We start from the raw sequence: 25,165 nt of genomic DNA, 5'->3' as shown, positions 1-25,165 counted from the left end.
TTGCCAGAGGTGGAAGGTAGGATCAACAGGTTCAAACTTCCAGTTAGAAAATAAGTAAGTCATGGGGATATAAGGTACAGCATGGTGACTATAGTTAATAACACTGTACTGCATGTTTGAAAGTTCCTGAGAGAGTAGATCTTAAATGTTCTTATCACTATGAATGGTAACAAATGCTAATTAGATTTATTGTGGTATCATTTTGCATATACAACTATCATTATGTTGTACACCTGAAACTACTATAATGTTATCTGTCAATTGTGCCTCAATAAGAAATATTCATAGATAAAAATTAAAGCTTGGTCAGTATGTGGTGATTACAAAACAGTGTTTGAATTTGCAAGGAAAAAATACACCGTATGGATACAAACACAAACCAATCCCCATAATTTGTCTCCATGGTTTTGAACTTTCTTATTTTAATGGCACATTTAGAAGCTATAGTTTTAAATGTTGGTGCCCAGGGTTTGGAATCAGACAGACCTGAGTTCGAATCTCAGCCCTCACATTAGCTCCATGACTCAGGCACCTCCCTTAACCCCTAAGACACAGCTTCAAATATGTAGACTGGGAACAATAGCACCTTTTTCAGTAGGCTGAAAATGAGAAAATGCCCAATAAATGTAGTTATTGTTATTATAACCAATATGATAAAATGATGGAAACATTAGTTCAGGGTTTAGAATGCACTGAAATGCTTTTTTTTTTTTTTTAATAAATTTATTTCCTTATTGATTTTTGGCTGCTTTGGGTCTTCATTGCTGCACGCAGGCTTTCTCTAGTTGTGGCGAGCGGGAGCTACCCTTCGCTGCAGTGTGCAGGCTTCCCATTGCAGTGGCTTCTCTCTTGTTGCTGAGTATGGGCTCTAGGTACACGGGCTTCAGTAGTTGTGGCTCGCGGGCTTAGTTGCTCCACGGCATGTGGGATCTTCCCGGACCAGGGCTCGAACCTGTGTCCCCTGCATTGACAGGCAGATTCTTAACCATTGCACCACCAGGGAAGCCCCTGAAATGCTTTTTTAAAGTTGTCTCCACTGCCTACTTCACCTGTTAGCACTTTTCCCCAAAAAAACTAACTCTGCACGTCGGGGTGTTATTGCACCAGCAGGTTGGGGTGTTTAGAGATGCAAATTCTGTACCTGGAATAGTCTGGAAGTTTATCCGTGAACCATCAAACTTGCTGATCTTAGTCTGTCCCCAAAGACTGTCAATGCAAAGAGGTATTACCACACAGGGTAGCATTAAGTAAACAACTCACAACTTAAGCGGATGATAAGGAATATAAAGGAATCATAATTTGTGATGGAAAAGCAAGAAGAGCAGCAACAAAGCACCCTTCCTGGAAACTGTAAGACTGCCAGTTTCAGCACGTGTACATGCCGGACCTGTATAGCGGCCAAGTGCTTAGAGCACTGAACTAGAGTCCTCCAAAAGCTCTAAAAACATGCTGATTTTAAGTCTGGATTCTGAACATTATTAACCTTTAATAACTTCTGTATCAAATTAGTGGTAAATGCCTTCAGGTAGAGGCAAAAACTGAAATTCTATATACTTGCACCATTGTTCACCCAAGAAAGGATTTTGCAACTGTGGATAAATTCAGTAGGATTCAGTGAGGTTGCCTGCACGTAACCTAACTACAGTTGGCTTAATTTAAAAGGTGGTTTTCTCTCTTAACCACAGTCCAGGAATAAATGGTTGTGGGGTTGGTGCAGCAGTGGCCACACGCGGTCAGACCAGTTCCCTCTTTCCTATCTGCCCTCCTCGGCGTATGGGTAGACCTCCCTTCAAGGTCGCAAGATGGCAGCAGTGCCTCCAAACAGCGCTTTTCCCCACACAACCATTTGCAAAACTGGAATGGGTGAGGCTGATTCTCCCCGTGTGTGTCCCTCTGTCTTCTGAATAGGGAGGAAATCTCTCCTCTGAAGCACCCCACCCAAAGATTGCTTTTTACATCCTTTTGGTACAGATTTGGCCACAAGCCCGTACCCATCATGCAGAGGATGGGAAAGCAAGGATTTGGCATTTTCAGCATCTGAAGAGGGAGATGGCTGCAGCCTGCAAGAAGAAGGTGGGCTGCTGAGTAGGGGTCTAGGGGTGTCTGCCGAAGGGCTTAGGGAGGAGGGCAGAGGAGGTGGCCCTGGCAGAGCTCTGGTGCCTTCCATGCCACCTCTACCCAGAGTGGCTCCATTCTTCTTCCACATAGAATCCTGCTCAAATAAAAGCTTCCGTGGATAAATATCATCTGTAACCTTTCGCTGCAAACTCAAATACCTAATATACTAATATACTAATACCTGATATAAGTCAGTGAGTCAAAATTATTTGTTCACTATTACATTCCCAGCATCTAGAATAGTTCCTGGCATATAGGAGGAGCTTGTATTCATTTCCTATTTCTGCTATAACAAATTGCCACAAACTTGGTGGGTTAAAATAACACAAATTTGTTATCTTACAGTTCTGGAGGTCAGAAATTCCAAATGGATTTACAGGGCTAAAATCAGGGTACCGGCAAGATAGCATTCCTTCTGGAGTAGTTGGGGGAAATCCATTTCCTTGCCTCTTTCTGCTTCTAGAGGTTGCCCACATTTCTTGGCTGGTAGCCGCCTTCCAGCAATGGCATCACTCCGACATCTTCTGCCATCACATCTTCTCTGATTGTGTCCATCCTGCCTCTCATAATGATTCCTGTGGTTACATTGGGCCCACCCAGATAATCCAGGATGATTTCCCCATCTCAAGAACTTTAGCTTAGTCATATCTGCAAGTCACTTTGGCCATGTAAGATAACATATCCACAGGTTCCAAGAATTAGGAGGTAGACATCTTTGAGGATGTGCATATCATTCTGTCTACCACAGAGCTCAATAAATATTTGTAGAATTGTTGAATGAACAGTAGAATCTCAGCATTGGAAGCTGCTTTAGACAGCATGTAGTCTAACCTCTTACAAGGTCTAGGAATCTCCTCACTGGCAGATAGTCATTCCATGTCTGCTTGAATACCTCTGGTGCTGGGGGCTCTCCACTTTCCAAATTAACCTTTCCACTGTTGGACAGCTATAGATCTTAGACATTTAGACCTTTCTTCCTTAGGTTACTCCTGCCCTTCTTTCCGGAGAAATCTACACATTGTATCTTCTATATGACTCTTCTTCCCCAATTTTGGAGAAAAAAAAATGACTTATTGTCTTTATCATTTACAAATCTTTACTTAGCACATCTCCCTCTCAGTCACTGGGGTTACAAAAAGATGAAAGACAGCCTCCCATCTTCAAGGGGGTTATTGTGAAAGTGAATCCTACACATAAGAAGTTAAATAACAATACAGTTAAATGAGCTCATCCATGTTAAGTGCTCAGTACTGTGCCTGGCATGTAACAAGTGCTCCAAAAATGTTACCTGCTCCTGTTGCTGTTATTACCATTCACAGGTGCTCTGGGTCAAATTACTGATGCACCTGGAGTTCGCTGATGCAGCAGTGACTGGAGAAGGCTCAGGGAGGAGGGGGGATGGGAGGAGAGGCAGAATGTAAACTCAGGGCAAAGGGGAAGGCATTCCACGCTGGACAAACACAGAAGGCAGGCGTTCAGAGGCCAGATTAAACAGGTCAAGTTCTAGGAAAATTAATAGATTTATTTATCTCATGTAGGGTTTATCTTACCTAGCTTGGGCGAAACAGCATGAACATGGGCTTCCCTGGTGGCGCAGTGGTTGGGAATCTGCCTGCCGATGCAGGGGACACGGGTTCGAGCCCTGGTCTGGGAGGATCCCACATGCTGCGGAGCAACTGGGCCCATGAGCCACAACTACTGAGCCTGCGCGTCTGGAGCCTGTGCTCCGCAACAAGAGAGGCTGCGACAGTGAGACCCGCGCACTGCAATGAAGAGTGGTCCCCACTTGCCGCAACTAGAGAAGGCCCTCGCACAGAAACGAAGACCAAACACAGCCAAAAATAAATAAATACATTTATTAAATTAAAAAAAACAAACAAAAAAACAGCATAAACTTTATCCAAGTTGTAGATAGCAGCTGTAGATAGCAACTGCCCCGCAGCCTCTCCAAGCTCTCTCCTCCTGAACCCTTCCTGGGACTTGTAGAGACTTAAGCCCCATGGTTTCAAGTCTAGTGATTGCTTCTAGTGGAAAGAACACTTCTTTCGACCTGCCTCTTTGATTCCCAACTCCAGCCTGGAGATCATCTTTAGCTCCTCTTTGCTCTATGCTCCATGGCCACTAACTAACCCTGTCCCACTCCTCACTCAGCCTTACCCCCTAAAACCTCAAGGAACTGAACACAGACATTGAAGTTGGAGAATAACGAAAGTGAGAGAAGTAGAGGCAAGGTCAGAGCCAGACTGTAGATGTATGGGTGGTCCGTGGAAAGCTGTTTGTTGCATCTGTAATAGTGATAAGCACGAAGTGCTTCAGGCCACCGAGAAAGCAGGGGGCGCACCCGTGACGAGCAGAGGACTCGGAAGAGGAATCAGGAGGAGTTCGCCAGGAGTTCTTCCAACCCTCCGCTTGCTCACCCCATCCAGATCTGCCTTCTCCCAACCTTACTTCCTTTTTAAAGAAAGATGGTGGGACAAAGGATGATGAATGATTCTGTGCAATATTTTTCTCTCTGAAAAACACATGAACACACATCCAGTATGCTTTAATCTAATAATCTGATTTTCCATTTTGCTGAGACTATCTCATAAAGAGCCTATATCCTCATAGCATCTACAGAAGTACCCAAGACAGGCCAATATGCTCTGTAGTTCCCAATGATTGACATTAAGCTTTGCCATTTCATTTCTGTTTCATAAGGAATCAGAAAACAAAAGTGGTAAAGGCCAAATAACTCTCCTTGGTAAGACTCTAGTCAGGTGTGACTTTATGGCCAACATTCACTTTAAATGAGATGAAATCAGAAGGAGAACTTTGGTCCCTTCTTTAAACCACCAGCCTTGCAAAGCCCTAGGGCCAAATCTGGCACATGAAGCCAAGACCAAGTGTTTCCTCCGTACTCTTCCAGCAATGAGTTGAGTTGGACGTATTTTTGAGATGATGAAAACAGGAACTTACAGGAAAACATCAGGGAAAAACTTCTTTCTTTAAAATTTCTTATTAGAGACATGAACATTTCAATTTATACATAAAAGAAGAAAAATACCATTCCTCCTCAAGAACTAGATCTGTAAACCACTATTTAAAGTAGTTCATGTAGAGAACCTGCAATTTAATAAGATGGGGAAAAGGCTAGCCTAGCATCTCCTATATTTTTTCCTCCCTGTTTACTCAATTATACAAGTACTTCCACAGCAAGACCTCTAATTGTGTAGACTTCAGTGAAAGAGAAATGGAACTTGCTGTAAAATAAATTATTGGGTGTAATTAAATTACATACCACTTCCCATACTTTTTTTTTCAAATTGCTCATTACTTTATTTATTTATTTATTTTTAAACATTAAGCCATTTTCAACATGACTTTTTTTTTTTTTTTTTTTTTAATTTTTGGCTGTATTGGGTCTTCGTTTCTGTGCGAGGGCTCTCTCTAGTTGCAGCGAGCGGGGGCCACTCTTCATCGCGGTACACGGGCCTCTCACTATCGCGGCCTCTCTTGTTGCAGAGCACAGGCTCCAGACGCGCAGGCTCAGTAGTTGTGGCTCACGGGCCTAGTTGCTCTGCGGCATGTGGGATCTTCCCAGACCAGGGCTCGAACCCGTGTCCCCTGCATTGGCAGGCGGATTCTCAACCACTGCACCACCAGGGAAGCCTGCCCATTACTTTAAATGAAAACATTTTTAGAAAAGAGCTGTAAACACTCAAAGCATTTCTCAAGGACCATTCTCCCTTCTTCCTGCTAATACAATGTAGGTATTGTTCCATGTTCCAATATTCTCCTGCTGAAGATCTGAGGAATTTCAAAACTTCATTCACGAGTAAAACTTGAGAGTTCCATTTTCAAATCTCTTGATGAGCAGGATCCAGCTTCAGTCCCTCTTTTAGCAGATGAATCCATCTTCATCTCTATTCATGTGACACCATGAGCATTCCCTACCCTTGTGTAGTGCAGTCGCTCGATACACTCTGTCCTCCTGCACTTGACACACAGACAAGTCATCACGCTCCTTCTGGGGCAGCAGGAGAGGTGTTTAGAACACGAGCTTGGGAATCAGGAAACCCCACTGGCTGGAGCATCCTGCACAAGTCACATAAGCTTTCTGAGCCTGAGTTTCCCCATCTGAAATATGGGAAATAGCAAACCTGCCTACCTGCTAGTGTTTTCTGGAGGATCAGATGAAATCACACATATTACAAACACTCCAAATATTACCCAAATAGCAGTTCTGATAACCATTTTTAAAATTGTTTATGTGAGGTGTTTTGCTGTTTTTGTTCCTTAACAGGCATAAAGAAAGAGAATCCAAAAATCTCATTTTCAGGCCCCAAAATGGGGAAATGGTACTATTTTATTTGTTCTTTTTTAATTATTCTTCTTTCCTGTTAAGATTTTGGTTCTCAATAAAGATGAACCCTTCTGAGAACTACAGGACCTTTTGTGCCTCAACCCTAGCCCTACTTCCCTGCTACTGCTTCTTATAATCAGAGATAGTGTCTTTAGACAAATTTAAATAGAAAATCCTCATATGCTAACATTTCATGGTTCATGATTCTCCCAGAATTTGGGTGATCTGCTTAGTACTAGTTGAAGTAAGAAAAAGTTAGAAAACACTGCTCCTCACATTGTCTCAGAAACTACAGAATCTCTTTGAAATCAATTTTTTTTGGATTTTGAAAAGAAATTAAAAATGGATTGTTATCTGTGCTCAGTGCCAGAGAAAGAAAATAGTTTTTTCTTTGCAGTATTTGTGAATTTTAGGGCCAAAAATTAATCTTTGCTGTGACATTTTATTGTTATATAAAGCCTCTTTCTCATAATCCCACTTGAAGCTATACACATTTTTTATGCCATGAAACACACACACTGGTTTGGTTTTTTTTTTTTATTTATTTTTTGGCTGCCTTGGGTCTTCATTGCTGCGCGCGGGCTTTCTCTAGTTGTGGCGAGCAGGGGCTACTCTTCGTTGTGGTGCACGGGCTTCTCACTGCGAGGCTTCTCTTGTTGTGGAGCAGGGGCTCTAGGTGCGTGGGCTGCAGTAGTTGTGGCGCACGGACTTAGTTGCTCCGCGGCATGTGGGATCTTCCCGAACCAGGGATTGAACCCGTGTCCCCTGCATTGGCAGGCGGATTCTTAACCACTGTTCCACCAGGGACATCCACACACACACTGTTTAATACAAACGAGAACTAGGAAAACACTCCCAAAATGACCTACTACTTCCCTCTCTTTCCCAGGGGAGGTTTTGTTTTGTGGTCCCCAAAAGGATTTTAAAAATCAACACTGTCTACTCAAGGAGGGGCAGTAGAGGATCTGATGACTGCCCCCCACACACACACACACATAACAGTAAGAGGATGCTGATGAGGAATGTAGCTTTGTATCAGGGCACTGAGGTCAGTCCTCAGCCCAGCCCTGCACAGCAGTGGAAGCTCAGATACATCCCAATCCAGTGGTACAACAGAACTTTAGTTGCATCATTCCTATCAGGGTTGCAGCAAGGATCCAGTAAGATCATATCTGTAGAAATGCTGCCAGAGCTGTAAAGCACTGTTTAAGTGTCAGCTTCATATTATGACATGATCTGCTTGTGACAGGGCCACTGGTCCCGTAACCAGGAGCAGACGCTATGCTGACATCAAAGCAGGATGAAGAACGAACTTAATGCCTTATGATTGGTGAACCATCTATGAAGCTATGTTGTTTTGATCTTGCCCACCACAAATTCAATAACTCAAGGCACTGGGAGTGACAAAACATCCATATCTCAAGGTGAAGATAATAGGACCTCTGATTCAAAAGGAAAACACAAACACACACCAATTAGCTGCTCTTCCTACAAAGAATACCAGAATCCAGCCTTGCAAAAGTAGTTGCTTGCCTACAGATCCACGCAGGGAAGTAAAGTTGAATGCAGGTTGCTTTTACTCTCCTTACGGCTCTGGCTTGACTGGGAATGAGGGATAGAGACCAAAACCAATCTGTAGTCCAAATCCAGCTTCCCCATAAAGCCACCAATCCTACCCTGAGGTTCTAAATGTGTTCAACAGGATTCTAGATTTCTCACCATCAACTACCAACATATTATCAAATACCGAGCACAAAAAAAATGTGGCAACCTGAGTTGGGTTTTGGGGGCTAGTGGTTTTGCTGCAGGCTTTCCTACCTTCACCAGCATTAACAGCGTCATTGCAGGCTGTGTCTGGGTTCCAGACTAGTGAGTCACAAATGGCACTTACATAAATCTGTGCCTGTTTTCGTACTACCTCTCTTTGTAAGTTTCTTCATATTTGGTATGCCGCTTCATGCCCCCAAAGCCTAGTTTTACCCTGCAGAAAGTCTTCTATGTCTCACTGTACCCACAAAGCCTAACCCCGCATTCAGACTTACAGGCAACAAAGGGCTGAGTGGATGGAGCAGCAACAAGGTAAAAGGCTGCAAACCCCAGAGGCACCCACAAGTACCCAGGGTGGAACTCGGTCGTTAGTGGGTTGTGTTTTCTCCAAGAATGCCTCACCGAAGATGCAGCTACAGTGGAACCGGATATAAACACCTTATCAACCATTTCTCCAAGAAGCTTATCTAACATTTTGCACCTTATATAACTGACATTCTGAAATTAATGCCTCTTATGCAGAACACACCTAGCATCTGAAAAGAAAAGAGATAAGAATTAGGGCCCCCGGAGGCTGTATGACATCTTTTCACCGAAACCAGAAGTGTTTGCCTTTCACTGGTTGTTTCATGTATCTGTGTGTGTTTAAGATGTCAGATAAATTTTATCTACAAAAGATCAACTGTGAAGTCTATTGAGCATCACTGGAAAATAACACCCTGCAATCAAACATCCCATTCACCGGGGTTTTCACGTCAGTGAGTGCAGTGCAGCACTTTCCTGAGGGAGAGTTTTTGACGGTTGCATCTATGCTCCAGAAACTTGTTCACTATCAATGCACTCATGGAAATGAAGCTGGGGCTCATCTGAAGCATTTGGGCAAACAGAACAGAAGACTGTGAATAAGAGCTGTGGATAAAAGCAGGTCAGACTCAAGAAGTCAAATAAAGGTCAGAAAGGCCCTTTTATAACCTGGTGCATTGTTTTATGAATTCAGATTAACCCTGATCAAACTCCCAAGACATGATAGCCAGGTACAAGAAAGATCTGTTACAGTTTGGTCTATAAGGTGGGTGTAAGTCTGATAATTCAACAATAATATTAAAAATTGAGAGAAAAGACCTCATGGTTTCCTCTTAACATAACCTGAATATATTCAATAGCTGTTTGACAAGCAATAAGCAGAGTCTGATTAAACGATTCTTTTCCAGCAAAGCCTATTCAGCCTCTTTCTATGTAGCTGCATCTTAGGCAAACATATTAATTGCTTCAAATAGGTGCCTGTCTCAGGTGGGCTTCCCTAGAAGCAGAGGCTAAGATGGGGATTCTTTGCAAGCGTGTTATTAGGTGTGCTCTTGCGAGACAGGGAGAGATGCAGGATAGGGCAGGGGGAGAAGCCAGCTGGATATTAGCTTCAACTCGATCTCAAGGGGACCACTGGGGAACAACTTACACCAGAGTCATCCCAGCTTGAGGGAGGGACCAGACTCCTGTGTGCTCTTAGCAGCAGTTGGGGGATGGGTGTGCCAGCCAGGTGAGCAGCAGGACACTAACAGATCCACTATGGTAGCTAAGCTGATGGGACTAAATCTCTAGGAGCCAGACTGTGTGGTAGGAGATGTGGTTCTCATCCCAACCCTGGCCTCACTAAGGACATGATGATATGGCCACGGGCCCCTCACATGGCCTCTGCAACTACCAATTTCCTCATCTGTAAAATGGGAGAGCGGGGGTGGTAGAGTTGGATTAGACGATCCCTGCACAATGTGAAATGCAATGATTTCAGTAAGGGAAGTGGGGGGAGGCTCACTGAGGAATAGTGGATGTTTTTTTCTATTCATGGAAAGGAGTTAATTAATGTAAATGTGTCCCTGAATAACTAGTCCATTGAATACTCTTCCCTCACCTGGAATAGCTCTGGATACACAGGCAAATCTAGGAAGACAAGCAATAATGTTGCCCTGAAGGCATATGTTCTAAAAAAGGATGGCAAGGCTCTGTTTTCTAACAAAGTGCTTTTGTGGCAGTTTACCTAAAGGGAGCATTAATCCAACCAGGCAACCTCATTTAACTGACTCCTGTATCAGAGCAAATTAGAGGCAAGAGGCTGGAGTAAAGCATGAGCCAGAGGCTGTCCCTGAAAAACTACACAGCCTCTAGGGAGAGCAGTTTGGAAACATCTATCAAAATTATAAATACATTTATTCTTTGACTACACAGCATGCTCTCTGGGAATTTATCCAACAGGTATCTATGTGTGAAATGACATTTATATGAGTTTATTCATTGTGCTACTTTTTCAAAAATAATCCAAGATTGGGAACAACTCAATGGTCTATCAATAAAGAACTAGTTAAAAACAATAACAACTATGGTACCTTCCATACAGTGGAATACTGTATAACCCAAGAACATCTGTATGGATACAGAAGGTTCTCCTGGATATATTGATTAGTGAAAAAGCAAAGGGAAGAACAGTATTATCAGATTAGTATGTATATTGTAAACACATATGCATATATAATATGTTTGCTTCTTTCTGTGTAATGGAGGTAATAAGATCATATAGTTATACTCAAGTGTATCCATAGATATCTAGAAGTCAGTTTTTGTGTATCTGGAAAGATACCCAAAAAAAAAACTTCTATGAGTGGTTATCTCTAAGGGATGAGGGAGTGAGAAAATGGGATGGATAGAGACATAGGTGGGAGTAAGAAATCTCACCAATGTCTTTTTACAGATTTTCTTTCTGGATTTTTTTCCCAACCATCATGGGTTTTTCTGTAAGGAAAATGGAGGATCTGTTTGATTAAAAAATAAAATGAAAATTTAAAAGGCAGGCATCAATCAAAGCTGGTCATTCCAACTTCCCTTATTTCATGCTTTCATTCAGGGATTGGCAAACTGAGGCTGTTGGTTAAGTAGTGAGACCACATGGTTCACAATGCTGAAAATGTTTACTATCTGGCCCTTTCCAGAAAGTTTGCCAAGTCCAGCTGTAAATCATGGAGTTGTTTGTAAAATAGCTGTACTCCTCCTGTCAGTGAGCTTCAAGTACTTCTATCAGTTTTGTCTTCTTTACATCAATTTTTCTGACCACAGAGAGTTATGCACCAAGGAAAAAGGCAGGATATTGCACCCGTTACAAAGAGCATGAACTCTGGGGACAGACAGCCCAGGTTTAAATTTGGGCTTTGTCCCTCACTACTATCTGGCCTTGGGCAACTAACTTCTTGAACTCAGTATGGTTTTCATCTGTAAAAGCTGGGTAATAATGGTACCTCCTTCACAGAGTCGTTTGGAAGGTTAAGTATGTTAATGCTGGCAAAAAGTTTAGCACAATGCCTGTTAGTATTATCATCTAATATTTTGATTTTTTATAAACAGGGTGATGACCCGTTAAATGTGTTTCAAGAAGACACCATGGGAGGTGAGTTTTCTTTACTCATCAGACTAAAGTTGTCATTTTAGTAGCTCTGAGCATGTCTTTTTTATTAAACACCACTAAGAGATAATAAACTACCAACAGCATGTACTTTTCCCTTAGCCAGGGAACATGATTAAGATTGGGACTCTTTGGATCTCTCCCCTCTTGGTCCATGTAAAGAATCAAAGGGACGCCTTACTAAGAGATGCATTTCCTCACTGCCCAGAGAACATGAGCCCCAAGATGCTCAGTGAAGAGAGGATGCCCTGGTTAAAATGTTTGGAAAACACAAAACCCAATCCCGTTTGGAAGATTCACATACATAAGAGCACAGCAGGGCTCCCACATGTCCTGTAGGAAACAGAGCTGGCTATCTTTATTTATTTATTTTTTTTTTTCACACACACACACTGTATTTTATTTTTACAAGAGATAAATAGACTGACACCAAGCATTGTACATGGATGACCACAACAAAAGCAACAATGATTGCAATTACCAAACATGAAACACACTCATACTATGTCATAATATTGACATTCAGTCCAGTAATCCTCCACTGTAACAGCTCCTTTACTTTGCAGTGAAAATTGATTTGTATATTCTTTGCCTCTGAGTCCTTGTGGGATTTTTTTTTTTTTTTAATTCAGACAGAAAGTCACAAAAATTATACTCATCCTCATCCGTTCACTCAGTCCCATGTAATTAACTGTTGTTTTTTTTTTCATCTTGATCTTTTGATAGCACTTTTATGAGTTCATCAGTTTTTCATCAGAGTTCTGAAAATGCTTATTCATTCAGTTCAGCAGTACAGTCAGTTGAGCTGGCTATCTTTAACTCACCATTCTTCAAATTTTATTGGAACGCAAAAGTCTTTTTCCTGCATCGTGGTTACTACTCTGCCGTGTACCATTGGGATGCAACCTAAGAAACACCCAAATTATACTGCTTCATAATTTTGTCATGTTAAAAGTCTTGCCAAAACTAAAAGAATCCAACCATAATTAGCTACACATGGAACTGAAAATAGATAAAATTATGTGAATTTGAGTTTGTCCAAAAAAAGGATAAGTTTCATGATTGCCCTAGAAAAAAATACCTTCTATCATTTCCACTCTGTAATAGCTGTTGTTATAATTATGGTCCGTGGAAATATATTTACATTGACTGGGAGCATATACAAGTAAGTGAATTGGCTTTCTAAATAACCCCAGCTCTAATCCTGCTGACCCATGAGCAGGAGGCAGTAGATAAAGTGTCATTTGATGATAATGGCAAGAGCAGTATGTAAAAATTGCAGTCACCAAATGACATAATGGTGATTCATGAGGAAAAGGCACATAAACATGAGCCTAGTGCAAATAATCAACTCAGTCCCAACTGGATGGGGATTGATTGATTGCTGAATAAAGTTTCCTTTTTTCCTGGTTATAAAATTAACACACATTCATGTGGAAATTTTTTTAAGGTAGAAAATAAGAGCCATCTAAGACCTTATGGCCTCTAAATAATCATGGGTAACATTCTGGTTTATTTTATTGCAGTGTATTGTCTATATACCTATTTTTACATAGTTGTGAATACACGTGTATATACAAACATTATCTCCAATATTTTGTACCTATCATAACATAAACATGTTCCCATGTCATTAAAAACTCTCTATAAACTTAATTTGTAATGACCACATTGTATGAATGTACCATCATTTTATGAATGTACCATCATTAATTTTTTAAAATAACTAGTAATTTTTAGAAAATAACTATTTTTTTTAAACTGGAATTAGATAACCATACTACTACTAATACTAATACTAACAGTAATAACCACTTTCCTAGATTGCAAATACATTAAATGTTGCTCAGCTTCATAAAAGTAAACTAGAAGAAAAAAGTAAACTAGAAGTATGGAGAACATGAGATGACCATTTGGCTCCATGTGTTAAAAGCATCAATCTATCTGCCTTTAACAGAAAGCTCCAGATAATACTCGATTTTTCCAGTCACCATGGACTACTCTGTAAAGAGACTGAAGCATCTGTTTGATTGCAGAGAACAATAACAAAAAATCCTTTCATGTGAAAACCAAATGGTTCCAAAGACCCCCAAGTTCACCTCTTTCCTCTGTTTCCAGCTCTTTTCCCCTTGTCTCCTTCTTCTTCTACCCCAACTCAATTCTTCATGCCCCATTCCCTCCCTCTCTATCTCTCTCTGTCTCTATCTCTCTCTGGTAGAGTTGGGCCTTTCACTCAACTAATAGTGGATTCCTGCAAAAATGTAGCATTGTGTATATAAATGAACCACTTCATGACTGCCTACTACATCACGTGACAACTGGAAATCTTTTAGGGCTCCACAAACTCTGCAGAGTTTCGCACTTTGCCAAAAATTCCTAATCATTCCTTTGCCTTAAAGCAGTGGTTCCCAAGATTCAGTTCTCACTCACCACCTTCATGACTTTTGTTTTATCTCTATGCTATCTATTCTATATATATTATATAGAATACTGTATACTATAATACATAATGTAATAGTATATATTATACTATACTATATACTATATAATACTATATGCTATATAGTATAAAACCAGGGTTTCAACACAGTTTTTCTTTCTGTATAACTTAGATTATTCTTATTTTAAAGGTTTCATGGAAGATTTGAGAAAATGTAAAATTATTTTCCTGATTGGTGAGTAACAGCCCTCAAATTTTCAAATGTAATTGCTAATAATAACAATGTGGTAAGGAAAAAAGACTACTCATTTCTCAACCTGTTGTGAAGTCTTGGCCCTTTTTTAGTCAAGATTACTCCCCCCGAGGCTTCCAGATCATTCCTTTCATTTATACAGTTTTATATTACTTTGGCTTTGTATCTTTTCAGCATAGACAAAGCAGGACACTAAGGAATATCAAACTCCTGAGTTTAGCTCTATGATAATAAAATGCATTATAATCCCACGGGAAAAGGATGCCTATGTCTGTTAAAATCTAACACCTTTTCTCTTTGAACTATGACCTGCTCCTCCCTAAACTAAATACATCAGTAACCACATATTCAAGTGTACCTCAATAACCATAGCCTGCATTCCATACAGCTAACAACAAAAGCAATCTCGTTTGTTTTATGCCCTAGTACAAAGAAACTCAATGGGAAACAAATTGTGGGATAAAATTCATTTGGGGTTAACCAGCATTTTCTGAGCACCTATTATGTTCCAAGTTATCTCCTTTAATCCTTACACAATCCTACAGGTTGGCGATCCATCCCTATTACATATCTATTACACAGACAAGAAAAGTGAACCTCAGAAGCTTAAGCAACTTGTCCAAGGTCAGAAAGCTTATTAGTATGAGAACCAGATTTCCAGTTTTTCTCTTGGGAATAAATGGGACTACTTACGCAGCAGTTAAAATTACATAGAATAGGACAAAATATCGTCAGATCACCTCCCAAAACTTAGTGCTTTTCACTCTAGCTAGTCAAGTCTATAGAAAAGTTAATACACTCACTTAATACTGTACATTTTTCAGAAAATACCTATTTATATTCAGAAATAATGAAAAGGTCCATGCCTCCTCAATGAGTGGGAAAAAGAATGGTTATCAGCACCCTAGAAATATACTCAGATATGCTTAGAATCTTGTACCCTAAAGTCAGGATTCTTCCTTGGAAATCTCTCAGTAAACCTCCCTCATTGTCAGATGAAGAAACTGAGTCACAGAGAATTTAAGGGGTTTGAGCCAGGTCATTCAAACAACTGGTGGCAGAGAGGAGACCAGGGTCTGTGGCTGTGGTTCCCCATTTCCGGGCCCTCCTCACCCCACCACTGAGTTATGTGGGTTGTCACCCTAGACGGTCACAACCACATTTAATCATCCACCAACTACTTACTGAATATTGGACCCATGCTGGGCAGTGAGCAGGGATCAGAGAGTTTCCATCTTAGAGGAAAAGGAGAACTAATCAAATTATTATCACAAACCTTGAAAAGCATTGGGAAGGAAACAAAGAGCTGAAACAGCGAACAAGCAGGGTGAAGTGTTTGGGGTAAACGTGGGTGATCAGGGAAGGCCCTGTGAAAGTGACATTTAAGCAGGGAACTAAAGGAAAAGGTGGATGACTGAAGGGATTAGTGGGAGGTGAGAGGAAGACGAATTCTAGCCAGAGTGAACAGCGTGTCTAAGCAGTGAGAATTCTTGAGCTCAACTGAGTTCTGTTTCTGACCTGCTTGTCTCTAGTTGACCTTAGCCTTGGGAAGTGGATGGACTATTGCCGCACTTAGTTTACATGCTTTTCAGAAAGTAAAAGTACATTATGTCTACTCCTTACTGAAAAGAAACTCATCACCATAATTTCAAAGAAAATTCCCCTTTCCACACAAATTTTAATCCATTATCTTGACATCTAGACTATACACAATAAATTATACTTTCTGTCCAGCTTTTATCTTAGAGGCCAAATTGGGAAAAGGGGAGACTCTTTAAAGTTGAAGTTCAGGAATCCAAAGAATGAGGCTTTATTATCACATAGCAATCTGTGTTTTTAATAATGTGGTCCCCAAAAAAGCTTTTTAAAATAGTACAGCATGTTTTGTGGTTGTTGTTATTGTCTCTAAGAATAATATTATTTCAGATTTACCCGTTGTTTGGCACCATACTTGAATTTTGAGTGTATTTTCAAATATTGCTTCTATCTAGCCAGGCCTAAAGATCTCAGCTCACCTGTTACTAAGCCCTGTGCCCTTCAGAAGGTGAAAGATCACAATATAAAATCTGGCATCAGGACTTCCCTGGTGATCCAGTGGTTGAGATACCATGCTTCTGATGCAGGGGATGTGGGTTTGATCCTTGGTTGGGGAACTAAGATCCCACACGCCATGCAGTGCGGCCAAGAAAAAAAAAAGTCTGGCACCAGACAAACCTTAAGACCCTCCAGGGTCCACAGACCACACTAAAAGCTGCTGCTCTGAATAAAGGTTTTCTTTTTTTTATATCAACCAGACTCTCCTGTACTTCAACTTGTTAGTCAGTCACTATTCTAGAAAAGAAAGATTTCAGCTTACTGTTTGGGCCATGTACAAAGGAACTGCAATAAGAAGAAAAATGATGGTTCTTCTTCTAGGCTATTTACTGGATTCTGCTTGAAAATTAAGGCTTTAGTCCTAAATATACCTAAGCCTTGAACAACATGGGTTTGAACTGCGCGGGTCCACTTATACGCTGATTTTTTTCAATAATAAATACTACAGTACTACCCGGTCCAGGTTGGTTAAATCCATGGATTCAGAACGATGGACCGGCAGGAACCAAGTATTCAGAGAGCTGGCTATAAGTCATACATGGATTTTCGATTGCAGGGAGGGTTTGCACCCCTAAGCCCCGCATTGTTCAAGGATCAACTGTACTTTCTCAACAGATGGCAGGATGGTATTTTGAGGCTGTATTATTGCAGGTCAATTTGAAGCTCATAAAAATACTCGGGATGTCGTCGACACACCCATAGCAGTTTTGATGAGCTTTAATCAACAACAGTCAGCTGATTTCAGTAAAGTAAGTGTGGTTTTGTCTATATGAGAAGATGGCTGAATTTTTCGTTTTTCAAATTATTGTCCTGACAGCTACCAAGACAAGTAGGGTTGTAGTATTAGCCAGAAGCTAGGTTGACATCTTCACTGTTAGTCTTAAGATAATAATATTAATATTCCTAAAGTATCCTGGTTTAAAGTCTCCTGGTTCCCTTTTGTCCACAGAAGGGTCCAACTCCTTAGTCTGGCCTCCAAAGCTCTCTCCCTACTGGCCTCAATGTGTCTTCCCCTTTTCCCACACAGGAGTCTTCAACCCCGACCTTACCTGCACCATTATTAACTCTTGAACTTTCCTCTGCTTTTGGCAGTCCTCTCACCTGAAATGTCTTCTCCCCTGACTAATCATGCCCCAAGGTCAGGTTTAATTCTTAGGTCTCTGTGCGGTCTTCTCTGATCTCCAGCCTTCCTCCTCCGTGCTTCTCCATCCCTGTGTCTGCATCACTCATTTAGATGTCTCAGAATGACTAGAACAACAAATATTTGCTGGAATAATGAATTCTTTAGGAAGCAGTGTGGTCAGTTTCCATAACAACTGAAATAGCAATTGGAATTCCTGGACCAGAACTGACAGGCAGGTTGCTGCTGCTGTAGCTGCTTCTGGCAGGATGGTTTTCAGGTTAATTATGAACCTAACCAGACGCTTCTTACGCCATGTGGCTGCTGCCTTCTCACGGAGAACAAGCCGCACCAACTCCTCCCCATCCCAAGCTGCTGCTATTTCCTGCTCATTTGCAAAATAGTTTTAAGTGGGGACAAATAATTGCACTGACTGCCATCTGAGTCGAAAAAATGTTCAGAGAAAGTGTACCGTCTGGATCAAAGGGAAAAGTGACAAGGATGGACCTAGTTGGCCCTTTGAATGTTGCTGTGAAAATTATTTCCTCTCTGTTCATGAAGAAGGCAGCTCAGTAGCTATTTATAGAGAAATGCCTTCCAAAGAACAGATAAGAGATCTCACAAGGTAGGGCCTGGTGATCAAAAGGATTGAAAATGGTTCTATGGTTGTTCACAAACAAGATATGAGCATTGTGCTGGGGACTTCCCTGGTGGCGCAGTGGTTAAGAATCCGCCTGCCAATGCAGGGGACACGGGTTTGAGCCCTGGTCCGGGAAGATCCCACATGCCGCGGAGCAACTAAGCCCGTGCGTCACAACTACCAAGCCTGTGCTCTAGAGCCCGCGAGCCACAACTACTGAGCCTGTGTGCCACAGCTACTGAAGCCCATGCGCCTAGAGCCCGTGCTCCACAACAAGAGAAGCCACCGCAATGAGAAGCCCGCACACCGCAACGAAGAGTAGCCTCCGCTCGCTGCAACTAGAAAAAGCCCGCACACAGCAATGAAGACCCAACGCAGCCAAAAATTAATTAATTGATTAATTAAAAAAAAAAAAGAAGAACTGTGCTGATGTACAAGACTGGGACGCAATCATTGCCGAAAACAGAAAATTATTTGGAAAATGCAAAAATATCTTAAAGAGCCTTGTGACATCCCATTAACAGGCTCCTACAGTTTTTCACAACCTTTTCTGGTACATTGCTTTCCTTTTTTCTTTTTTTAAATCTCTTGATCACTATCTTGCTATTATCCAATCTATTTTGGCTTCTTTTTCCCTTCTCTGCTTTTCATGGCCTGCCTAACCCCCAAATGTAACATAACCTGAATTCCCATTAATTCCTATCCAAAGCCTTGGTAGAAGTTCTTCAGTTTGGAAAATCATCTGACTTTACAGGAGAAGTGTGAGCCTAATGGCATAATGATCAAGACATCATTCAATGGCTGTAGCTTTCAGTGTAGCAGGAACACTGAGGGCCTTGTGTACCTTGGCATTGGTGCTGATCCACCGCTTTTAAGTAGTAAGCTTTGGGAGGTACTTGTATAATATTTTGTGTTATTCTGTGCATTTTTTCACCACCGCACAACTAGTCCTATTTATTTCCTGGAAGAAAACTAAAGAAATGAGAATTTTTGCTTAAAGCCTAATATCTCAATGCCTGTCATTATTTTATTAAGGTCTATTGTCATTTCATAGTTGCCCTGTTATTAAAGAACTATGAATAAATCTAATTTTTAGAGAGTATTTCCTTGGAGATCAGGTTAAACATTTTTGGTGGAATTGACTCATGTATTTGGTCAAATTACAAATGAAAACGAAATCTGATTGTTTTAACTTGATGTAGCTATGATAGAAGGCAATGTTTATTGAACACTTACACAGCAGGCACTGTACAAAATGCTTTATAATGTTATCTTACTTGACGCTTGTATCTGCTCAATGGAGTATTACCGCCATCCTATTTTTCAAGTAAGATGTCAGAGAGTTAAGTAATTTACTGGTAAATGATGGATCCAGGGCTTGAAAGCTTGGATTTTATCATTAGCAAAGATGCTGCCAGTTGTTTTCCTTGAAGTGACAGGCTTACTTTATTACTTTTCAAGAAAATGTTTGCCAGATACTCAAGTCTGAAAAACCATAGTTTTATCTGTTGTTCAGTCTTTCAGAAGGTAAAAATGGTGTTCAACTAAAAAACAGCTAATTCAACAACTCAAACGATCACACAGTGCTTTTCTTGAGAAAACCATTAAATGTACCTGGCTGTGCTGAAGTGCCTTACGCATCTTCCCATTTTGTCTCACAAAATATTACAATAATATGTACTTAAGGTTAAAATTAAACTTTTTCATTGCTTCATCAAGAGCATTCTTAAGTAACAATGGCATTGTTTTCTTTCTTTCTTTCCTTCTTTCTTTTTTTTCTGTGAGTTCATGGTGGTGAAGAATACTAGAATAATTGGCTTTGATTGGCACCGCAGGTTTACAGCCATTGCTTTTGCACCATCAATGAAAAGCAAATAACCTCTTAGTAGTGTAATGAAAATAGGGGACCGGAGTCTGTGGACCACATTATGAGAACCCTAGGGTTAATTGGATTTGGGGGTGTGTTGTTGGGCAGCTATATGAAACCCCAGACTTAGCGTTTGGGGATCTTAGAGGGAAAAAGTCCCTTGTGCCTTGTTTTCACTTGTCCTTTCAAAAGTAAATAACCGGACTTCCCTGGTGGCACAGTGGTTAAGAATCTGCCTGCCAATGCAGGGGACACAGGTTCGATCCCTGGTCCAGGAAGATCCCACATGCTGCAGAGCAACTAAACCCATGTGCCACAACTACTGAGCCCACGCGCCTAGATCCTGTGCTCTGCAACAAGAGAAGCCACCGCAATGAGAAGCCCGTGCACCGCGATGAAGAGTAGCCCCCGCTCGCTGCAACTAGAGAAAGCCCAAGCACAGCAACAAAGACCCAAAGCAGCCAAAAATTAATTAATTAATTAATTATTTTTAAAAAAGCAAATAACCTCACAAATGTGAGGAAGCAGTTAGGGGAAAGGGGTGCATCTACCAAAAGTCCCTGTTTCTCTGGGCTCCTGTGGGCCTGGAAAAGTTCTGAACGTTTCTCTGTACCCCGTGGTGCAAGGGATGCCTGAAAGGAAAGTCTGGGTGCTAGTCAGAACTGGCAAAGAGAAATGCATCTGGAGGACCAGGAGGAGACTCCAGAAAAGGGGCTGAATGGAAGGTGGAGGGGACACACCCCGGGGAACCAACAGCACCGGGAAGACCAGGACTGAAGGAAGGGTGAAGAAAACCCTCCAGATGGGAGACAGCCCTGACTTGGAAACTGAACTTGGAGCTTCTCTAAGTCCACTTGGGCTAACAAAATACCATAGACTAAAAAACAGAAATTTATTTCTCGCTCTTCTAGAGACAGGAAGTCTAAGATCAAAGCACCAACAGATTCAGTGACTGGTGAGAACCCATTCCTGGTTCCTATACAGCCATCTTCTCACTGTGCCCTCACATGGTGGAAGCGGCTAAAGAGCTCTCTGGGGCTTCTTTTATAAGGACACTAATCCTATTCATGGGGTCTCCACCCTCGTGACCCAAGCACCTCCCGAAGGCCCCACCTCCTAATACAATCACATTAGACTTTAGGATTTAACATAGGAATGGGGGGAGGGACACAAAGAACTGGACTATCAGGGTTATCAAAAATTATTGGATTAGGCTAAGAAAACCCAGCCTAGACTTGGTTGAGTTTCCACTACGAAGAGAAAACAGGCAGCTCATGAGCTAGGCTGAGTTCACATAGAGAAATGTTTCATCTGACTCCAAAGCCTATGGCTTGCCCTGACTGTGAAACGTCATCCCTGCTCTAGACACAGCCACGTGATTGCCACAGCTCTTTCTCCCCTGGACGCGTGCAGTTACTAAGGGCCCCTTTGCCGCTCACCCTGGCCATACCTGTTTTTTCAAACTCCAGGCCATTCAGGATGGAAGTAACGGAAGACACACTGGGCCTCTTTCCAAGACAATCTCAAATGCATTTACAAAACAATGGGATATCGTTCTAACGTTGGAGAAATGCAGGCATTATGTGCTGACTATGAACCTACTTAATTACATAAACCTTTTCACTGCAAAAAGCTCTAAGTATTGTTTTACTAGAACAAAACACTTTCTTCATTTATACAGACCAAATTAATAAACCTTTATCAAGGGCTCACTATGCTTAAAGAACTGTGAGGTTCAAAAAGACATTAAACAATCCTTGGAACAGTGCATGACATGGCAGAAGGGGTTTTCTTCCTCCATGTTTTTAAAATTATTTCCTCAAAGAAAAGAATGTTGCTGAGTTAAGTCATCCAGAAGGGCAAATTATTGCTAAAAAGAAAAGAGCACAAGTGAGTAAGTTTTACCAGGTAAAGTGAAGGCAACCTCACACCCTCACACTCATTGTCTCCCTATCCATTTGTTGAGATCTTTTTGGAGATGCCATTAATTCACCAACAGAGTCACCTGGTGAAGTTTTAGGTACTGAGCCTGTTCACTCAGTCAAGGCCACATCTCCAAGCTTGACTCACTGAAAGCCCCTTTTGCTTGTTCCAAGACCCATGAAGAATGATCACTGGACACTGGCAGATGCTACAGACCCAAGACCCAGCACTGGAGATGAGAGAACACCCAAAATCTTGTGTTTGTGTCCAAGCTCTGTGTGCCCTTGGACCAATCCCTTAGCCTCTCTATAACATAATTATTCTCCAGTTTTTGGGTCGCCCACCCAAGAGTATGGGATTTGATTATATCTCTAGTCTGTCCCTCCTACCTATCTTGTTGTGGTTCCGTCTTTATGTCTTTAGCTATAGAGGATCTTTTCTAGTAGGTTTCAGTCTTTTTCAACAATGGTCATTCTGCAGATTGTTGTGATTTTGGTGTGCTCATGACAGGAGGTGAGCTTAGGGTCTTTCTACTCTGCCATCTTGGTCACTCACCTCCTAGCCTCTCTGAATTTCTTTTAAATGGCAAAATAACGTTTGTCCTCTATCCACCCCAAGTTTGAATAACCAATGAGTTGACGTGTTGTGAACTGTTTTCTTAATTGGAAGCATGTACAACAGAGACATGGCCGCAAGGGAATGAAGTGTGAAGACAACTGAATAAGCCAAAGTTCCCATCCTCTACCTCAAAAATGTTTATTTTATTTACCTCATAAAAATATTAAAACTGACATATACTGGGGACTTACTATGTTCCATATACTGTGCCATCTTTATACATATTATCTTATTTAATCATCAGACCAATCATCTGTACTCATATTCTTCCCCATTTTACAGATGAAGAAATGGAGGTCCAGAAAGGTTAAGTAAATTTCCTAAGGTTGCACAGTTAGTTAGTGACAGAGTTAAGATTCAGACCAAATTTCTCAGACTTCAAAGCTCATGCTATCGAAGGTTATATAAATATATAGTGAGGAGGCCAAAATCTAGGTGTGGTTGTGAGAATACGGTAGATGAGGGAAGGGTTTGCCATAATTCTTTGAATAAGTACCTCAGTTTTCTATTTTACTTTGTTCCTGTATATCTAGCTATTGATATCTGAAAACAATGACAAAATAATAAGACATCAAATGAGTATCAATGAAAAAGACTTCTGAGTGCCCCAGCTATGTCTCTCCCAGTCATGTGAAATTCCATATTAACTTCAAAAAAGGAAACAATTTGATCCCATATCTGAAGCATTACTGAACCCCTCCCAAAGCACATTGATTTCAGAATATATTGATACACTGCATCTTTTGCTAAGACATATTGTGGGTACCTTTTTGTGAGCTTTACCAAAACTATTTCAGAAGGCCAAGGGCTACAACTAACAAATGTCTGAGGATGTGGTGCTGGGTGGATCTGAGGAAGCTTGGTGCTTCTGGGGTTTTCTTGTGGGTTGGATGGAGTACCCTGACTCCATATTTATCTCAAATGATGACTTAGTATGGAGGTGGAGGAAAAAATGGCCTAAGCTAAAGGATACATAGACTTTAAGGGGGCTCCTTAAACTCCCCGAATGATAAATCTGTTCCCTTGCTGCTATATTAAATTCTTCTATTAGGTATATATTCTTTTGGGTTACTTTCATTAATTCATTTGGTACATTTTTGAGTTTCTACTATATGTCAGCAAAGAGATAGACTTAAGTGTACAAAGATAAAAGACAAGGCTTCCTAATCTCAAGGAGCTCACGTTGTAGGGAGGGGACAAAGAAATGGTACAGCTGGTACATGCAATGGCAGAAGCATAGGTGATAGAGAGAAAGATGAAGTGGAGACATGAGGGTGGAGAGGGAGAGTCAGAGCTGAGTCCTGAGGAAGAAAAGGAATTGGCCAAGTGCAAGTGGGAAGACAACTGGGGTGGGCCCACGCACAGAGAGGGAACAAGTGTGCAAGAGGAGCCCCAGAGGTGAGGGGGTGGGAAGTGGTGCGAGGCAGAGCTGGAGACGAGACAAGTTCTGGATCGTGACCAGGCTAAGAAATCTGAACTTAATCCTGTAGCAATGAGGAGCCGTCAGGGCTTTTCCTCAGTCACGTGTCATCAGACTCAGGTTTCAGAAAGAGCACCGTGACAGCAGGGAGAGGGAGCCAAGGCTACGGTGGGGAGGTCAGTCCACAGGTCATCTGGATGGTCATACAGGTGAGGAACAAAGAGGCAGTTGAAAGGGAAAAGAGGAAACAGATCCAAGAGATTGTAAGGCATAGAATCAACAGGATTTATAGATCCATTGTGTGTACAGGTGAATGAGAAGAATTAGCATGACTCAGAAGTGGCTGGTTTAGACCACCGGGTGGACAGAGGTGCCATTCAAGGAGATAAGGAATGTGGGGAAGAAGTGGATTTTGGGGAGCCATAAAGATTTCAGTTCTAAACATTTCAAGGCTGAGATGCTTATGGGACATCCAGAGGTAATGTCCATTAAACAAGAGGTTTTTGAGATCTGGTACCCAGAATACAAGTTCTGGCTATAGACAGAGATGTAGAATTCACCAGGATACCAATGGTAGGTGAGGATATATATGTGGGAGAGATCACCCAGTGACCTTGGGTAGAGGGAGGCTAGAGGAAAGCTGAGATCTGGAGGCTTGGAAACACCCATCCCAGAGCCAAAGGAGGAAAGAGAGGAAAGCAGAAAACAAGAGCAAATAGTGTCATAGAAGGCAAGGGAGGAGAGAGTTTTCATCCAGGAAAATTTAAATAAAATGTGATGAAAATTGTCTGTTGGGTTTAGCAACCAAAGAGCTATTGGTAACTTTGGTAAGAGCAATTCCAGTGGAAAACAAGAAAGTAAAGCCAGTGGGTTTGGGGTGATTAAGAGGTAAGGGAATGAAGATGTACTCAATTCTAAGAGAAAGAAAAGACTTAGGGCAGTATCTAAAGGAAAAGGAAGATCCAGAGTGAAATATTTCTTAAATATAAGAGAGTCAAGCACATTTGTATAAATAGAGAGACAGTACAGAGTCTAGTTAAGAGTATGAACTACGTGAGTTCAAATCCCAGCTTTCCCATGTCCTAGCTGTGTGACCTTGGGCAACATCCTTACAC

The 25,165-nt window shown here is 41.4% G+C and overlaps 1 protein-coding gene across 5 annotated transcripts in view; it reads left to right on the top strand.

Moving 5' to 3' along the window:
- The window catches only part of AK5 (adenylate kinase 5), a 243,652-nt gene that overhangs the window by 166,819 nt on the left and 51,668 nt on the right, over positions 1 to 25,165 (top strand). For all 5 annotated transcript variants that reach the window (XM_082420424.1, XM_082420425.1, XM_082420422.1 and 2 more), the window contains exons 9-10: positions 11,618 to 11,660; positions 14,306 to 14,350. In XM_082420424.1, the coding sequence (XP_082276550.1) occupies positions 11,618 to 11,660; positions 14,306 to 14,350 (88 nt within the window). The remainder of the gene's footprint in view (positions 1 to 11,617; positions 11,661 to 14,305; positions 14,351 to 25,165) is intronic.

The sequence above is a fragment of the Balaenoptera physalus genome (assembly GCF_965194825.1).
Source record: "Balaenoptera physalus genome assembly, chromosome: 1".
In the NCBI taxonomy this organism is placed as follows: Eukaryota; Metazoa; Chordata; class Mammalia; order Artiodactyla; family Balaenopteridae; genus Balaenoptera; species Balaenoptera physalus.
This window is presented reverse-complemented; position numbering and strand designations above follow the sequence as displayed.